We start from the raw sequence: 19,516 nt of genomic DNA, 5'->3' as shown, positions 1-19,516 counted from the left end.
AAGAACAAGGGACAGGATGATACGATATGTGTTAAGACTTCGAGGAACAGCTTCCGTGCTACTTGGGGGAACTGTAGCGCGTAAAAACCGTAGGGAAAAACAGAGATTGGAGTATATCCAACAGAAAATTGACGTTGTGTGCTAATGTTACTATGAGATGAAGAGGTAGGCACAGGAGATGAATTCGAGGAATTCAAGGCGGGCCTCATCTAGACGTTCAGAAAACTGACGACACTTTGTAAGGCTCTACTGAGTGAGTGGCTAAGAGTACTTCGTTCCAACATGAGCAGTTTTCCATCGTATTCTGTTCGATTACCTATTCGAGTACTTAGCAAGGGAAAAATTAGATTCTAAATGTCACTAGGCGTTCCCTAATCTCTGTTACCCCGTTCGTACACGAAGCATACAGTGGTGGCAGTAACGTAGTTAGTTCCTCGATTACTAGTCCCTCAAAGTTTCTCATCAGTGTTTGACGAGAACAGCGTCGATTTTCCTCCTAAGATCTACATATACGTTCCCCAGACACCGCTATTGGGTATTTTCCGTAAAAGAAAAAGCAGCAATCAAATGGGAGATAAGGAAGTGGGTGTTTCATGCCCAGTCGATTAAGGTGTAATTTGAGGCGGAACGGAAAATTATGGAGGACGTGGATAAAATCGGCCATTTCATTTTCAGAGGAACACTCCCGCAAATTGCTTTCTATGGTTTAGAGAAATTACATAAATATAGATAGTTGAACGCGGACTCAAACTCCCCGTGACAGCAATAATTGGCAAGATATTAAAGGTATAGAAACTGTAAAATAAAGTTTTTGACGTGTTATTTGAGACAGAGGAAATAAAATTATTTGTGCTTCAATGTGATAAAATACGCGTATAGTTGTGTAACTGCGAAATGATGAGCGATTTCATTGGATTGGGGTACACAGTGAATTTGTTAGTACTGTGTAGTGCTTTAGGAATGACGATAATGTCTTTCGTACAAGAAACACGCACAAATAACACCTATATATTCATGCCTATCAGTGTGTCGGTATTTTTAACTGCGAGATGAGGCAAAGCAAGAGTACTCACCAAAAGTCGTTAAGAGTTAGTGGCTTTTTAGAGGCGACCTTCATCAATAAAAATATTGAAACGGACAATTTCTTTAAAGGATACAGAGTGTGAACCACGAGCAGGTACAGACGCAGACAGACCAAATGGAAGCTGCGTAGTTAGAGCTTACTACAAAACAAAACTGAAAAATCGGCAAGAGTTTGGTACGCATAATACAAGTAACGCAAAAGAACACCAAATAACGCCTTTACTCAGTAGAATTTCCATAGTGGAATCCGGCCCCGCACTTCGAAAGATAAAATATTTGTGCTACATGAGTGCATTGAGCTTTACATTTGGTACGTTACCATCGGTTCTTGTGAGAAATCAGTGACTGGTTTGGTCTCTTAAGAGTGTACTATATTTTCTTATGTTCCAATATACAAAAAAAAGTTATTTCAAAAGTAGATAGTGTCTGCATGTGGACCTTTCAAGGGCATCTACTCAAATCTTGACCTTTTTAACAACGCTTTTCTTGCTTTCAATACACATAGTGTACAAGTTATCTCTTTTTCCTATTTTTACCTTCTCCAAGTTTGTATTGCATGAGTTCACAGGTTTGTTTTCGCGACTCATTATTGAGAGCGGCAACTTCATCGCCCGGCCTGTACTGCAGGCGACAGCGGCACGGCAACGTGCATTCCGTCTGGGAGCCGCCCTTGGCTTTCAAACAGACGACTCGCAGCAGCTCATCTCCTTCCTGCGATCAGTGAACGCTACAGACCTACTAGTGGACAGTTCACTCATCCTGACAGAGGAGGTACGCGAATCACAAGAATTTTATTTTTCAGTTTGTCGTTTTCATTCTGTAGATGTTGATGAAATTATAGATCACTAGCCTACACTGATCTCTATAAATCCCTTCACAAGGCAGACAACAAAGAAAGTACATTTCGCTACCTAAAGCTTATAAAAGTGCAAGAGCAGAATAGTCACACAAAATCAGAATTCTTGTAGCATGCGGTAGCAGTAATATCTGCCGCCTAAAATTAAAAACAGCAACTAGGAGAGACAATGGACTTTTGCTCATAATGGCAAAAACTCTTTGATATCAACAAGATTGCGTATTTTCCAACTACGCCACATTACTGAGTACCGAAAGTTACAGTTTCAGTGTCTCATAGAGACATTCCCATGGTGAAATGTAGTGATGCGAACAAAATGCGTGGTTTCAGTCAAAGTATTATAGCTGATTGTCAGTATCTAAAGGTACGCAGATGTTCTAAACTACTACATAAGTGCTAGATATATGGAGATCTGGATGTCCATAACATGAGATCCCAAAAGAAAAACAAACTAACTGGAAACAGTTTCTCGTCTAATCAGGACGAGCTCCATTATTCCAAAGGTACATAATCACGAAGTTACTCAAAGCGGGATCTGCAGTGCTGCACGCAAAGAAGTATTTCTGTACATTCATTGCATTATACTTAAGAAAGATACTGGAGAGCCTGTCACCCCACTACATACTGACAGACAAATGAAAAAGAAACATTATTTTTCACATCACGATGTATGCTAAGGATTTTGGAGAACTACGTCGTTTACCACGTGGTATTGTACCATACTTACTTGAAAGTAACGCTGCAGTCTTAGACTCAGCGCATGACGATAAGATGCATACCATATTTTCTAAGGAGTGTCTGTTCATCCAACTTTGATAAACGTAGTAATCCGTCACAGAATATTTCCGGAACAGTACCAGCCAAATACTCCTGCACACAAATGCTGCCTTGAGCAGCCGCTGGTGAAGTATCAGCGTAGCAGCAGTGCAGTAGCGGGTCGCATATTTAGCTTTCAAATTTGTTTTGTAGTTTGATTCTTAATTTCTTTCCGAGTGTTTGTTCTCTTGCATATTTAATTACAAAAAATCCTTGCGTATTCTCGTATTTGAGAGGAGTAATATTGCTTATTGATAGCAATAGAGTATAAACTCGCGGAGTCGTTAGATATTAGCAGTAGGATGGATAGGGTGTGTACGTGCTGTGTGCGGGCGCAGGAAGAACTGGCCGCGGTTAGCGAGCAGCTGAGCGTGCTGTTGGCCACGGTCAGCCGCCTTCAGGCTGCTGCCTCGAGGTGCAGCGAGGGCGGAGGGTCTGGCGCGACGGTTGAGACACCCCAGGTGTCGCTTGTTGCGTCGCTGACTCAGCCGCCAAGGCACCTTCTATTGTACCCGGCGCGTTGGGGCCGCCCTCACCTCAGAGTGAGTGGCAGACTGCAACGTGTTCGCGTCGCTCGAGGCGGAGGGCCAATGTGGGAGCTGGCCGGCTGGCCTCGCCCGTTCATCCTGTCAGTGGGCAGGTGGCCGCTCCTTCAGCAGGGCCCGCGCGGGCACACGGGGGCAAAGGCTTGCTGGTTATTGGGAGCTCCCACGTTAGGCGGGTGATGGAGCCCCTTAGGGAAATAGCGTACAGGGCCGGAAAGAAATCCAACGTGCACTCGGTTTGTCTGCCGGGGTGCCTCATCCAAGATGTGGAGGCGGCCTTGCCTGCGGCTATCGAGCGTACAGGGTGCAGTCGTCTGCAAGTAGTTGCTCACGTCGGCACCAATGATGTCTGTCGCATAGGTTCTGAGGCGATCCTCAGTTCGTACAGGCGTCTGGCGGATTTGGTGAAGACCGCTGGCCTCGCACGCTGGGTGCAAGCAGAGCTCTCTATTTGCAGCATCGTTCCCAGAGTGGATCGGGGTCCATTGGTTTGGAGCCGAGGGGAGGGTCTCAACCAGAGGCTTCGTCGACTCTGTGACGGTCTTGCCTGCAGATTTCTAGACTTGCGCTATTGAGTGGGGAATTGTGGTACGCCCCTAGATAGGTCAGGGATACACTACACAAAGGAAGCGGCTACTCGGGTAGCAGAGAACTTGTGGCGTGCATATGGGGTTTTTTTAGGCTAGGTAGTAGTGCGAGGTGTTCTGATGAACACTCACCAGTCGACGTGCAGGCAGGGAAATCAGGATGCGCTCAATGTAAAGACAATTCAGCTATCAAGATACTAGCAGTAAATTTGCAGAGTGTTCGTAATAAAGTTCCTGAATTTACTGCCCTCCAGGAAGCGTATGGCGCGCGAATTATTCTCGGGACTGAGACCTGGCTGAACCCTGGGATAGGAAGTTCTGAAATATTTAGTGAGGGTTGGAACGTGTATCGGAAAGACAGATTAGACACCGTAGGAGGTAGTGTCTTCATTGCAGTTGACAAAAATATTGTGTCTACTGAGGTCGAAGTAGAGTGTGATTGTGAAGTTATCTGGACAAGTTTAACAGGGCTAGGGGAAATAAAGTTAATTGTGGGGTGTTATTACAGGCCACCAGGTTTCACCGTGACAGTTCTGGAATCACTCAAATGGAGTCTACATTCTGTATCGCAAAAGTACCCGGATTAAGCTGTATTAGTCTGAGGTGACTTCAACCTACCTAGTATAGACTGGGATGTCTATGGATTCGTTACAGGTGGTACAGACAAGCCGTCGTGTGAATTACTTTTGAACATGTTATCCGAAAACTGTGTTGAGCAGCTAAATCGACAGCCAACGCGTAATGGAAATACTTTAGATCTGGTAGCCACGAACAGATCAGACCTCATCGACGGTGTCAGTGTTGCGACAGGGATTAGTGATCATGTTGTTGTCATTACGACTATTTTTACGAATGTTAAAAAGTCGGTCAAGAAGGCTAGGAGAGTATTCTTACTAGAAAGAGCAGATAAGCAGTTGTTAGCACCCCACTTAGTAAATGAATCGACTTCATTTACTTCCGGTACGATGGACGTGGAAGAATTATGGGCAAATTTTAAAGACATTGTAAATCAGGCATTGGACTAGTATGTGCCGCAAAAGTGGGTTACGGACGGGAAAGACCCACCGTGGTTTAACAGCGCAGGAAGAAAAGGCAGTTGCACTCGCGGTACAAGAAAGATCAGGAGAATGAGGACAGCAAAAGTTAGTAGAGATTCGTGCTGCTGTAAAAAGAGCGATGCGCGAAGCATTCAACCACTACCACCGTCATACCTTAGCAAAAGATCTTGCTGAAAACCCAAGGAAATTCTGCTATTACGTAAAATCGGTAAGCGGGTTGAAGGCTTCAATCCAGACATTCACTGATCAGTCTGGCCTGGAAAAGGAAGACAGCAAAACGAAAACTGAAATTTTAAATTTAGCATTTCAGAAATATTTCACGCAGGAGGATCGTACAAACATACCGCCGTTTGAATCTCGTACAGATTCCCGTATGGAGGACATGGTAATAGACATCCCTGGGGTTGTGAAGCAACTGAATGGGTTGAAAATAAATAAATCTCCAGGTCCTGGCGGGATTCCAATTCGCTTTTACAGAGAGTACTCTACTGCATTGGCTCCTTATTTAGCTTGTATTTATGGCGAATCTCTTGCCCAACGTAAAGTCCCGAGCGACTGGAAAAAAGCGCAGGTGACGCCTTTATATAGGAAGGGTAGAAGGACGGATCCTCAAAATTACAGACCAATATCCTTAACATCGGTTGGTTGCAGGATTCTCGAACATATTATTAGTTCGAATATAATGAATTTCCTTGAGACAGATAAGTTGCTGTCCATGCATCAGCACGGCTTTAGAAAGCATCGCTCCTGCGAAACGCAACTCGCCCGTTTTTAACATGATATCTTGCGAACCATGGATGAAGGGTATCAGACGGATGCCATATTCCTTGACTTCCGGAAAGCGTTTGACTCGGTGCCCCACTGCAGACTCCTAGCTACGGTACGAGCATATGGGATAGGTTTCCAAGTTTGGGAGTGGCTCGAAGACTTATTAAGTAATAGAACCCAGTACGTTGTCCTCGATGATGAGTGTTCATCGGAGGTGAGAGTATCATCAGGAGTGCCCCAAGGAAGTGTGGAGGTCCGCTGTTGGTTTATATCTACATAAATGATCTTTTGGATAGGGTGGATAGTAATGTGCGGCTGTTTGCTGATGATGCTAGGGTGTACGGGAAGGTGTCGTCGTTGAGTGACTGTAGGAGGATACAAGATGACTTGGACAGGATTTGTGACTGGTGTAAAGAATGGCAGCGTACTCTAAATATAGATAAATGTAAATTAATGCAGATGAATAGGAAAAAGAATCCTGTAATGTTTGAATACTCCATTAGTAGTGTAACGCTTGACACAGTCACGTCAATTAAATGTTTGGGCGTAACATTACAGAGCGATATGAAGTGGGACAAGCATGTAATGGCAGTTGTGGGGAAGGCGGATAGTTGTCTTCGGTTCATTGGCAGAATTTTGGGAAGATGTGGTTCATCTGTGAAGGAGACCGCTTATGAAACACTAATACGAGCTATTCTTGAGTACTGCTCGGGCGTTTGGGATCCCTATCAGGTCGGATTGAGGGAGGACATAGAAGCAATTCAGAGGCGGGCTGCAAGATTTGTTACTGGTAGGTTTGATCATCACGCGAGTGTTACGGAAATGCTTCAGGAACTCGGGTGGGAGCCTCTAGAGGAAAGGAGGCGTTCTTTTCGTGAATCGCTACTAAGGAAATTTAGAGAACCAGCATTTGAGGCTGACTGCTGTACAATTTTACTTCCGCCCACTTACATTTCGCTGAAAGGCCACAAATATAGGATGAGATTAGGGCTCGAATCGAGGCATATAGGCAGTCATTTTTCCCTCGTTCTGTTTTGGAGTGGAACAGGGAGAGAAGATGCAAGTTGTGGTACGAGGTACCCTCCGCCACGCACCGTATAGTGGATTGCGGAGTATGTATGTAGATGCAGATGTAGATGTAGTCTTAACTAATGTAAGAGTAGGAGTGACTGGCACAGCAGACCCTTGCACTTTACTTGATAAATTGGGTCTAGATATGAGTACAAAAATAATGTTTTAGTCTATGGTAGCAATTTTTTAACAAAGAAAAAAAAGTAATTGCAAGTATCGGATAAAACATACATTATTATTAAAGTGTATTGGCTCTGTTCCAACCGATACTATATCACGAATGCTGTAAATCCGACCACAAGAAAAAAATTCAGAAATCCTGTTAATCGAAAGTGTCAAAGGCTCTGACAATTTAAATTTATATCCTCAGTGTTTGTGAAGGAGAATTACAGGACCCGTCGAATGGAATGAACAGTTTAGTGATCGCAGAATATGGATTGCGTATGAACCAAAGAACATTTAAAATATTTAGGAGCCCCAGAAATTAGAATTATAACAAGCTTGACAACAAAAGTGTGGATGACGATCTGAAGGAATTGTGCTGCCTTTCATAGAAAACAGCGAATGGTGAGTGAAAATATATAGGATATATGAAACAAGCTCACTAGCGAAGGCAAACTTCTAAAATCTACCACTGGCCTTGATGAGAAGAATTAACGTCTTCTGAGATCGCAAGTTTGTGTCATATCACTGTATGGATGTGAATGACGGTTTGTGGAAAAATCGGTGGTGAAGAGAAGCTAGGCGACTGATACGCAATGTTACGGAAGGATACTGAAAGTTAACTAAACTAGTAAGGTAAGAGACGAAGAGTTTCATCCAGAATTTCTGATTTAATACTGATTTTTGACCTGATACAAACAACTGCCATTCATAATACACGATCAGCAAATTTCGCTATTGTGCCATTTAAAATGTGTCGAATTCAGATAGTCCTGTGATACTAATGACAGCGATCGTACATGGTGGAAAATGGAACTGTATTTTCATAAATTTGTGGCTCTGGCAACCTGTATGAAAAACATTATTTAATACTGATGTTCGGCAAACATGGGACAAACAAACAACAAACATTGCATCATACTGGGCAATGAAAGTCTTTCTCATAACACATTCACTCCACTTGTTTCACTGCAGTTGAATACAGGCGTCTGCAATGGGGGAAAGAGGGTGCACTGCACCCCTACCCCTTCTGCCTCTAATCTGGAATACAGAGTCTTCCTTCATGTACTTAGTGAATAGCCGTCATATCTCTTTTATGTAACCTATAAAAGTTAGTTCTTATGTCGTAAAGGACTAACTCATCTGTATTAAAATGAAAAAATATACGAACTTGCCCCACCATTTTAAAATTTCTGTGGACGTGAATGTAACTTCAAGGATTGTTAATACTTCATAATTTAATGTCTTGAAGTCGTGTTTACAAGGTGACGACTTTGAGAAACAATGATTATTCCTCTAGCATACTTCGGTTATACACACAAAGTACATCTAAAGAAACGGTTTCGCTTCGGAATATGATTCAAGCGAATTAAAGTAGCTTTAGATTGTTAACCTTTGGATTAATTCTAATAACTAAATTACAGTGACGGAGAGAAATAGTAACACCAAGGAAGAGTTGTGTGACATAAACAAAAGTTGGGAGCCACGTTCCTACAACTGAAAGATTGTCATTCAAATTTTGCGGAAGTCGCATAAGTCTGGCGCACGTAGCGCCTCCACGAGCATGCATATTAGGTTTACTTTAAATACACGCTCTAAGGGTCATGAGTGTTAATTACCTTTAGGATTGGACGCGGTGAGTTGACGTTAGTCAAGAACGCCTTTAAGGTGACAAAGGCGCCGTTATCAGCACCTCATTGAGTTCAAACGAGGTCGTGTAATAGGGCTACGAGAAGTAGGATGTTCCTTCTGCGATACTGCAGAAAGACTTGGCTGGAATGTAGCTGGCAGGGGTGGTCACGGGAATGTACGGTCGCAAAAGACAGCCACATGATACTACCAAGAGAGAAGACCATAGTGTTCGGCGTTGGCTCTGTCACATCGCACTGCATCTGCAGCAGCAATCTGAGCGGCAGTTCACACAGCTGCGACACGACGAACTGCTACAAATCGGTTACTTCAAGAACGTCTCCATGTCAGATATCCTATCGCGTGCATTCCACTGATCAAAAACCATTGCCATTTGGGACTTCAGTTGTGTCAAGAGAGAGCTCAGTACAATACAGGGTGGAGGTCTGTTGTATTTTATCATGAAAACTGATTCTCTGTCGGTGGCCGTGGTGGCCGACTTTTGGGCAGAACGAGGCCAAGTGAGGATCTGCCACCAACCTGTCTGTGCGTTAGACACACTGGGCCTACACCTCGAATTATGGTCTGGGGAGCGATTTCGTATGACAGCAGGAGCACTCTGGTGGTTTTCCCACGCATCCTGCCCGCGAATTTGTACGTCAGTCTGATGATTCGACCTGTTGTGCTGCCATCATGACCAGCATTCCAACGAACGTGATCCAACAGGATAACGATCCCAATATGCTCTACAGAGTACCTTGGCCTGCTCATTTACCGAATCTGTCTCCAATCGAGCACGTATGGGACATCACCGGACGACAACTTCAACGTCGTTCACAAACAGCAATAACCGCCCCTGTATTGACCGTCCAAGAGCAACAAGCAGGGAACTCCATCCCACAAACTGATATCAGGCACCCGTACAACACAATGCGTGTATGTTTGAATGCATGCATTTAACATTCTGCTGTTTACTCCGGCTATTGATTTACCAGCATTTCACATTTAGAATGGCTTATTTCGCCCTTGCAGTCACCTGTGCTATGTTAATTACTTAAATATGTTACCTGTACAAATGCATTCCCAAAATTTCATTACTCTACGCTATTTATTTTTTTGTGTTGTGATTTTTCCATTAGTATAAAGGAATTATCATCATCAGTTTGTAGTTACTTAACACGATATGTGTTTTGAACTTTTTGGTCAACATTACCCCAATGGGGAACTTCACCACATCCGAAACTGCTATGTCCTAGGAACGTGCATTCTTCATGCTTATCACGCGAAAGATATAATGCACAAACTTTTCATCTCACTCTCAATATGATATTGTTCTATAGGTGTTCGATAAATTTCTTGTTTCAGTTCATTTCGGATGGATTTATTTCTGTTGGCTGACTAACTTAAGATCGCTTACAAACATTCACGCTTTTTTTAGTAGTTTAAGTTCATTTATTGGAGTCTGTTATGTAATTTGTTATTACTGAACTATCCTTAAATCCTGTGTCGAGTACGAAAAACTTACCTCCCGTTTAAAATAACTCGTACGAGAAAAATACAAGCTCTTACCAAGGAGTTTCCAAACTCTAGCTTCTACGCACCATTCGAAAATGGAACGAAAAGGAGAAAAATCATAGTGATATCCAAAGTACTACTTGCCATATACCATTAATTGCTTCCAGAAAAGAAATCGAGATGTGTTACATACTTCTACATCTTGTGAGATTTCTAATTTTTATAGCCTTACCAATCACCTGTATTATGAACCTAGTTTCAACCGATATAAATATTTCCATCTGTTTCCTTGTGTATTTCTCCTAATTTATTTTAAAAGTGTTTAGTCATTATGTCATTTGCTAAACATTTTCAGTGAGATTGTCAGTGGTAGAAAAGTGTTTCGTTTGTTGTTTATTGTAACTGACTGTGCATCACCGTCAGACGATATCCTCGTTGCAAAAAACTTTTTCAGTGGACTGCATTGCGTTCCGCTTGCAAAAGAAGAAAACAAATTTATTTTGCTGTCGTAGTTAGGTACTTAAATATTTGCTACTAAGTCAGACGCGTGCCCGCTCGGTTAGCCGTGTGGTCTAACGCACTGCTTTCTGGGTGGGAAGGCGTTCCGGTTCCCAGCACGAGTCCGCCCGGCGGATTAGTGTCGAGGTCCAGTGTGCCAAACAGTCTGTGGACAGTTTTTAAGGCGGTTCTCCATCTGCCTGGCCGAATGTGGGCTGGTTCCCCTTATTCCGCCTCACATACACTATGTCGGCTCAGAAACGAGTAGATAATATGGCTTAGTTTGAATATGTACAAGATGTTTTCTATTAAAGGTACAAATACTTTTATTTGTTATGGGCACATTATATAAGGATACTTTGGAATCTCTGTATATTAGGTTTAGAGCCTTTACACAGTTGGATATAGAAATGTTCTCTCATATTTTATAATAGGACCCGGTGTAATCTATATAAATTAGGTAATAAGTTAATGAAACATATTGCATTAAGATGACTGTGTAAATCAATGCATATCTTTCCGAAAATTATAAATATGCTGTAGGAGACATGTTCAAATATGAAATTAAGCTACGAGGTAACAGTTTCTAACTACTCAAAGCAGGAATTAAGTTTTCAAGAAAAGGTGAAAACTAATACTGTGTTCCTGTTCTAGGAGCAAAGTCAGATCATATCTATGCTGTGGGCTCCAAACATAGAGTCAGAATTGGAGGGCGCCTTCATTCCAGAGTCTCCCATTCAGGCTCTGCTCGACGGACGATTCAGCCAGGTGCCTGTATTGACAGGGGTTACTTCTGGAGAGCTTGGTTAGTATCCACCAAAAGTATGTATAAATTTTCAAATTTAAAGACATAGAACAACTAATGCAAAACACTCAGTGGTACATTGTCTGCCAATGTAGAGAGTCATATGATTTCAAAAATAAAGATTTCTATATTGATAATATAAGCAAATATCGTCATAGTCAGTAACTCTAGAATTCGTATCCATGTTGCCCAATCATATACGGGAATTGTGGCACGTGCAACTAGCCAGTTGCCAGTACTTTGTCCAAAGAGCATCAGATATTGGCGACTTGATCATGTAATAAGAAATGTTGCGCAGCTATATTTTTTCCATCTTTCTATGATCCAGTAACATGATCACATTTGAGTTAAATGCGGCTGAATCAACAACATTTATTTGTACTGTTTGACAGCAGCAGAAATCCATATTTAGCGTGTAACGAGTGGTAGTCGAGTTTCAACTAGCGTCTCCATTTTCGGTACAGTCTGTTTTAGCCATAGGGATAGCCGTCAGTCATTTTAAGGTATAATGATTCCTCGATTATGTTCTTAATTTAATATGAAATCTTCCTATTGGTTCATATATCTACATCTACATTTACAAATCATCGAAACATCTACACAAAAATTCCCTGTCACTGCAATCTCGTACAGCGCGCGGAAAAGTGAACACCTAAATCTTTTTATGCGAGCTCTGATTTCCCTTATTTTATTATGTTGATCGTTTCTCCCTATGTTCGTCGTCATCGTAAAAATATTTCGCATTCGAAGGAGAAAATTGGTGATTGAAAATTTGTGAGAAGAATTCTGCCGCACGAAAATCGCAAGTGTTTTAATGATGTCCATCACAAATTCTATATCATTTCAGTAACACTCTCTCCCCTTATTTCGCGGCAATACAAAATATTGTAATTCCTTGGTATTTAATTGAATTTACGGCTCTTGGATTTGACTGATTTATCGCGTAAACGAAGTTTAACGGATTCCTTTTAGTACTCATTTGGCTGACCTCAGACTTTTCTTTATTTATGGTCAACTGCCAATCTTTGCACCATACAGATATCTTTTCTAAATCGTTTTGCGATTTGTTTTGATCTTCTGATGACCTGACTAGTCGATAAACGAAAGCATCATCTGCGAACAATCTAAAACTGACTGTTACTCACATTGTCAACTAAATAGTTTATATAGACAAGGAACAGCTAAGGGTCTATAACACCATCTTGCGGAACGCCAGAAATATCATGTGTTTTTCTCGATGAATTTCCGTCACTTACTTCGAACTGTGACATCTGTGGCAGGAAATCACGAATCCAGTCACATTACAGATACGATGTTCCGTAACCACGCTATTTCACTACAATCCGCTTGTGTGGTGCAGTGTCAAAAGGCTTCTGTAAATCTAGAAATACGGAATCAATTTGAAATCTCTTGCCAATAGCACTCAGCACTTCATGTGAGTAAAGAGCTATTTGTGTTTCACAAGAACGATGTTTTCTAAATCCGTGTTGACTTTGTGTCAATATCCCGTTCGCTTCGATGTAATATTAATATTCGACCACAATATATGTTCCAAAATCCTGCTGCATATCGACGTTAGTCATATGGGCCTGTAATTTGGTGGGTTACTCCTGCTACCTTTCTTAAATATTAGTGTGATCTGTGCAAATTTCCAGTCTTTGGGTATGGATCCTTCGACGAGCGAACGGTTATATATTATTGTTAAGCATGGAGCTATTATATTAGCATACTCTGAAAGGAACCTAATTGGTATACACTCTGGCCCGAAGACTTGCTTTTCTTAAGTGATTTAGGTTGCTTCACTACTCCGAAGATAACTACTTCCACATTACGCATGTGGACAGGTGTTCTTAATTCGATTTCTGGATTATTCCCTTCATCTTCTTTGGTGAAGGAATTTCGGAAGGCTGTGGTTAATAACTCTGCTTTGTCAGCACTGTCGTCTATAGTATTCACGGAGAGAATGCATTGATTGTGTCTTCCCTTTAGTATAATTCACATACGACCAGAATCTCTTTGGATTTTTGCCACGTTTAAAATACAAAGTGTCGTTATGAAATCTGTTATAAGAATGTCGCAATGAAGTCCGCGATAAATTTCGAGCTTCTGTAAAGGATTTTGCGTCCGTTTAAATTTAGCATGTTCGTTTTTTTGCAACAGTGTCGGACCCATTTTGTGTACCAAGGGGCATCAGCTCCGTCGTTTAGTAACTTATTTGGTACAAATCTCTCGACTGCTGCCGATACTATTTCATTCAATTCAAGCCACATCTGGTGTACACTTACATTGTTAATTGGGAAGGAGTGCAGACTGCTCTCAGGAAGGCATATAGTGAATTCTTTTCTGCTTTTGTGAATAAATATATTTTTCGTTTATTGTTGGAGGATTTGTGGGTTAGAATATTCAGTCTCGCTACGAAAACCCTGTATTCACTAATCCCTGTATCCGTTTTGATGCTTGTTATTAGCTCAGGATTATTTCTTGCTAAGAGGTCAAGTGTGTTTCCCAACCGTTTACCATTCGCGTGGGCTCCTGAACAAACTGCTCGAAATAATTTTCAGAGAATGCATTTAGCACAATTTCGGATGATGTTTTTTGCGTACCTCCTGATTTAAACGTGTTTTTGCCGACATGTCGAGGGTTAATTAAAGGGAGCGCCAGCTATAATTGTATGAATCGGGTATATGTTTGAAATTAAACTATATTTTCCTTTGAATCTTTCAGTAATTGCATCATCTGAACTGGGAAGATTTGAATTATTATTTTATTCCGGTTGCCAAGAATATTAAAATAACTAAGTTGTATGTCAATTCGAGACTCATATTTCAAACAGGAGACTGATGAACTGAGGATTTACGTGCTATATTTCACAAAAATGTTGGGTGGAAGAACCCACTCTTAAATCTGCCCTAGTTGAGCCACCATATTTCAAATTTAGTTGTGTTCCATGCAGAACGTCCAAGATATGAACTGAAATTGTTCGCAATATAGTGTATCCAGTTTTGTGCCTGGATTGAGTTTAAACTGTAAATTCTGTTTTCAGGGTCTTTGTAATTGCATAGCCAAACAGTTCATAATAGCAGTTATAGCTGTCTAATAGAACTTGCACATTTCAGAGTGACCCTAAGTAAGTTACAGAAAAAAAATTAGCATTAAGAAGATCATTTCGTTCTGCAGAGAGCTAAAATTTATTGCACCTTAGTACTTAGTAAATAAAATTTTACGACCAACACTTAACTGTTACTAATGTCTTAGTTAGAATAGAGATAACCTCCAAGGCGGAAAGCAATGTAGCTTGCAGAAATGTTTATAATTCTTTTTTAAAGTAGCTTTAACTTTGGCAAATGAAATCATTACTGGTTCTTCTATATAAAATGCAGATACACTCAGTCATAACACCAAAGAGTGAGGTCACAGTCCTTAACCCACACAATACTGTTTTGACGAAGACGTATGTGTTGCAATGAATATACATTCCCCCACCCCAACGGCTGGCATTTGTGTAATAACAACTAGTTTTAAACATACGTTTGCAGTTTCCAAACTTCATGTAATGAAGGAGCCGACAGTAGAAATGGTACAAGTTCTTGCTGAAGGAAACTGAGAAAATGACTTCAAAGTTGTGCGTGCGGAAAATTAATATAAAAGACATATTGGGGAATGTAGCTAATTTATACAAGACCATAAAATTAATAATGATTGCAAAACATTTTTTTCGCTGTGCGTGCGAAGAATCAATCTACAGCGTTTCCGGTATTCATTTCCTCCTCGTCGCATAGTTAAAATTACTGTTCAACAAATGTTTGTGAAGAGAAGTAATAATATTCATGATTTTCAATGACTCGCGCATGAGCATATTTAACCTAAAGAAATAATAAAGTAACTTATAAACGTTGATATAATGTTTCTTGTAAACTCAAAAAGAATGCTATGATTAACGAGTTTCGTTCTCATCTATAATTATCGCAGCCAATGAAGTAACACTGATGGCAATATCAGCCAGTTCCAAACGTTGCATCCACAGATGAACTTAAAATATGGTTCGTTAGAACTTTATTTGGTCGCTATATGCATCCGGAAACGAACTCGTAAGAGCACGTATTTACGGATAAAAACAAAGTTACGGGATATTTCTTAGCTCCTTGTAGATTTATGCCGTGAACACAATACTAGCTACATTTTAGCTACATATCTTACTTCATTACTTAGACAGTGGAGCTTATAATTAGTCTGGGGCATCACAATATGCTCCACGATCGTAAAATCCTGTGATGTGCATGCACGACATGGAAATCTTGGAACACATTATATTCGTACAAAACGTTTCGCTTCGTCAAGCAGCGATGCGGTGATCCGTATCTTTATTTTCAAAGAAAGATCTAGGCACTGATAATAATGGCGATCCTAAATATGTGTTTCCCTAAGATTATTGAAAAAATATTACACTAAGCTTGATTTAAAAGAAATTATTCGCAGATTCTCTAATTGAAGCTTCGACACAAGGCTTGTAAATAAAATTGTGGCAACTTTGATCAAACTCAGTATTTAATTAACTAACAATATCACTACATCCTTTCAACGTAATCACCGGCGAAGTCTATTACCTTTTTTTCAATGTCGGAAAGCCGTTTTTGACCGTTTGCAAGGCATTCTCTGTTGATGACAGCAAAAGAGCGCCCTACAGGGCTGGATGTAGATGCCACATCCGTAAGTCGACCACCTAGGATGGGTTTTCTTCAACTTCAGAAAGAGGTGAAAGTCACAGGGAGTCATGTCTGGTGAGTACGGAGGATGTTCGAGGACGTCCCAGTGCCATGGTTGAAATCAGATCTTTTTGGCAGTATGACGTGCAGTGACATGCAACATGATAGTACGATCGTCTCACAATAAATGTGGACGTTTGTGCAACTTAGCTGGACGCAGATGTCGCACCAGAAATCGGCAACATGACCGGTGCGGTGTCAAACGACAGTCTCACTCCGACTCGCACGAATCGCCTTAACCCGTAGTATAACCCTCTTGTATGGCAACGGATTGTCGCCATAGCCTTCACGTAATGCTCGAAGACATTCTGGTGGAATTTCTGCCACGATAAAACTCGATTTTAATCTACTGACGTTAACCACTTTTTGAAAAAATATCGACACTCCACACTTCAACGTTGCACAAGAACAACACTCCAAACTGAATGCATCTCAAATGCACACAACAGATCGACAAAAACACCACTCGACCACTGTTTGCGAATACCCGATCTCTTGCAATGTCTGGACTAGGTTGCCCCTACTTTGTTTTCAGCCCTCGCAGATCGTTTCCTAGAAGATATCTCTGTACATTATTGTCGCTCGACAGAGGTCAACAGTGAATTTATAGTCGCAAGGATATCGTAGAAACTATAATAGACCGTTAGTGTATGATATGAATAGCTTTGTTAAGGTCCATCACGAGTCAAGGAGTTGTTTTCATGGTCTTATAAACAGTTTATTACGAAATTCAGAAAAGTGTGTGGGAAATCGATGCTTACTGCCTAAAGCGGAAATTTAGCTTTATATAAATAAGTATACTGAACTGATAGTTGTTATTTACGAGCTACAGTAGCTACAGTATCTGTAGTTAATTGCTTTCTCATGACAGAAGTTACGTATCAACTGCATAATAGCAGCCAAGTGCAGTTCTTTTACATTCGAAATAATCTGTATACGAAGGTTGTCATGGGGTGTCGATGTGATGTGATTCTCAGGTTACAAGCTCGCTGTCATGAGGCACAAACTTTTCAAGGCTACCTTTATAGAACGTAGAGAGATCTTTGAAATGGTATTACTCTATCTTGTGGAGTATCTTCAGTTGTACTGTTTCTATGTTTAAAAAGAGCGTAAACAGTGTACCGGCACTTGGACATGTATCCACATCTTCCTTTTACTATGTAATTGAGCGATTCTTAATATCGATGGAACGTCCCAAATGCGAAAGGAAAGAGTGGTTTAAAGCTAATATGGCCGGAATCCTCGTTCAAATGAGACACATGAAGGATATCCAGAGACTGTTGGCTTAAATGGAAACACCGAGAACGTACGGTAAAAAGACGCTCTAATGTATGAAGTAGTTAATGCAATTGTCATATCTGAAGAAATATTAAATAAGAGCTATTTTAGTCTAATATGGGTGTAGCACTTGTTTAACGCTAATCAAAAGCAAATGCGAAAACGAATTTATCCGAATTGTCTGAGCAAAGTAAAATATGGTTCAGACCATTTTAGCATCAGTTGGATACTGTGGACGACATGACTTCCCACCGGAGCGAAACAACAATCAAAGCATTTGGTATCATCCGGTGGCCCTAAATAAAAAATGTGAAGTGATTTTCAAATTTCTAAATACATTGCGCATCAAAATTAAATGAACACTTTTTCGAACTCCCCTAATGGTTTCCCACTCCGATGTTTAAGTCTTCATTTGGGCTCCAAAGGGCCTGCAGCCTTTCTCTACAATGGTGATGTCATGCTCGAGTTCGGCGAAGCTTCTGACCATAAGAAAAAGGCCAAAGTTCACACTTTCATGTGAGCTCTAATATGGGTTAATAATATCGCATTAACACCAGGTTTCACCAAAATTCTTCCAACACCACCGTGGACGTGTCAAACAATGAGAAGGTCGTCACAGCCTCTCTTACCCACATTTCATCCCCTCTTTTGACATCTCTGCGATAGAGGTCGAATCGCGAGACCCAGCGTTGAAATTACGCTGTGTTCTTATGATTGGCGTAGGAAACATTTCCTACACAGTGCCGCTCAGATTCGACCCATAGAGGCCACACGGGGTGGCATAAAGAGCGTCAATGAAACATCCTTTTCCTTGGGGCGTTGATTCCCACACACTTCGCAGTCGAAAAAGACCGTTGACAGTGTGATGAGCAACGGGAAGACGTCATTGACGGCCTTTGACATTGCTGACACCTACGGACGTTCCAACCCTTCCCTAAGGATATTGTGGGGCTGCATCCGCAATGAACATGTTCCGACCCCCCCCCCCCCTTACCTCTATAGAACGTAGGGAGATCTTTGAAATTGAGTTACTCTATCTTGTGGAGTATCTTCAGTTGTACTGTTTCTATGTTCAAAAAGAGTGTAAACAGTGTACCGGCTCTTGGACTAGTATTCACATCTTTCTTTTACTATGTAATTGAGCGATTCTTAATATCGATGGAACGTCCCAAATGCGAAAAAAACGACTGTGTACTAGGGCAGGAGGAACTTTGTTGGCCTAGCATGTGATACGAAGGATCACAGGGTACTTAATGGTTTTTCAGCCCACCTGTTTTCCGCCCTCCTGAAGCGTCGTGAAGCAGGACTGCAAGATTAACACCCAGTTCGGTAAAACCCCCCGGTTCCCCCCTAGTAACTTTGTTAATCACGTTAAAAATGTACTTTCAGGAATTTCTATTCCAAGTCAATCTGACGGCTTGTCAAGTGCCGAAGCAGAGGTAACTCCTTCTACAACCATACTGTCCGGTTTGCCTGGATTCACGCACTCAGCCGCCATGCTAAATTGTCGATTTTCCCCGACAACTGTTGCGAAGCGTGAGGCGAATAAATTTCGTCCGGTTTGCTTTGTTATTGGCTTACTGAACATCTTTGTTAAGAGCGCCTCTACTGAATTGACTAGAAAACAGCACATACTATAGTATTTAAAGGAATACATCAGAAGAAGAATTCGACGTTGTTGAACTTGAGTTTTAATTTTAAGAATAACAAGTGATATTCTACGAAAATCATTGAAAGCCATGTATTTGGTTCTCTCAATTTGGAGCTGTTATAATAAACATATTTAAAAAAGGAACCCATAGGTAATAAATATGAAATTTGAATGAGAAGGGCTTTGTTTAGTCATGTCTTCTGACTGGTCTGATTCGGCTTTCCACGAATTCCTAATCTGTGCGAACCTATTCATTTCAGAGTACCACTTGCAAGCTAGTTTCTCAGTTACGTGCTGGATGTAGTCCAGTCTCCGTCTTCCTCCACACTCTGCCTCCTTAATATCACCCTCCATTACAAGGGTGATCATTCCCCGATGTCTTAACCTCGTCCTGTCTTACTGTCCCTTGTTCTTGTCAGTGTTTTCCAATA

The 19,516-nt window shown here is 41.2% G+C and overlaps 1 protein-coding gene across 1 annotated transcript in view; it reads left to right on the top strand.

The window, feature by feature from the left end:
- Positions 1 to 19,516, top strand: part of LOC124788809 — a 334,614-nt gene that overhangs the window by 199,094 nt on the left and 116,004 nt on the right. The window contains 2 exon segments of the mRNA XM_047256089.1: positions 1,652 to 1,854; positions 11,243 to 11,393. Of these exon segments, the coding sequence (XP_047112045.1) occupies positions 1,652 to 1,854; positions 11,243 to 11,393 (354 nt within the window).

Source organism: Schistocerca piceifrons, chromosome 3, assembly GCF_021461385.2.
Source record: "Schistocerca piceifrons isolate TAMUIC-IGC-003096 chromosome 3, iqSchPice1.1, whole genome shotgun sequence".
Lineage (NCBI taxonomy): Eukaryota > Metazoa > Arthropoda > Insecta > Orthoptera > Acrididae > Schistocerca > Schistocerca piceifrons.
Note: the sequence above shows the minus strand (reverse complement) of the source record. Positions and strands in the feature narration are given on the sequence as shown.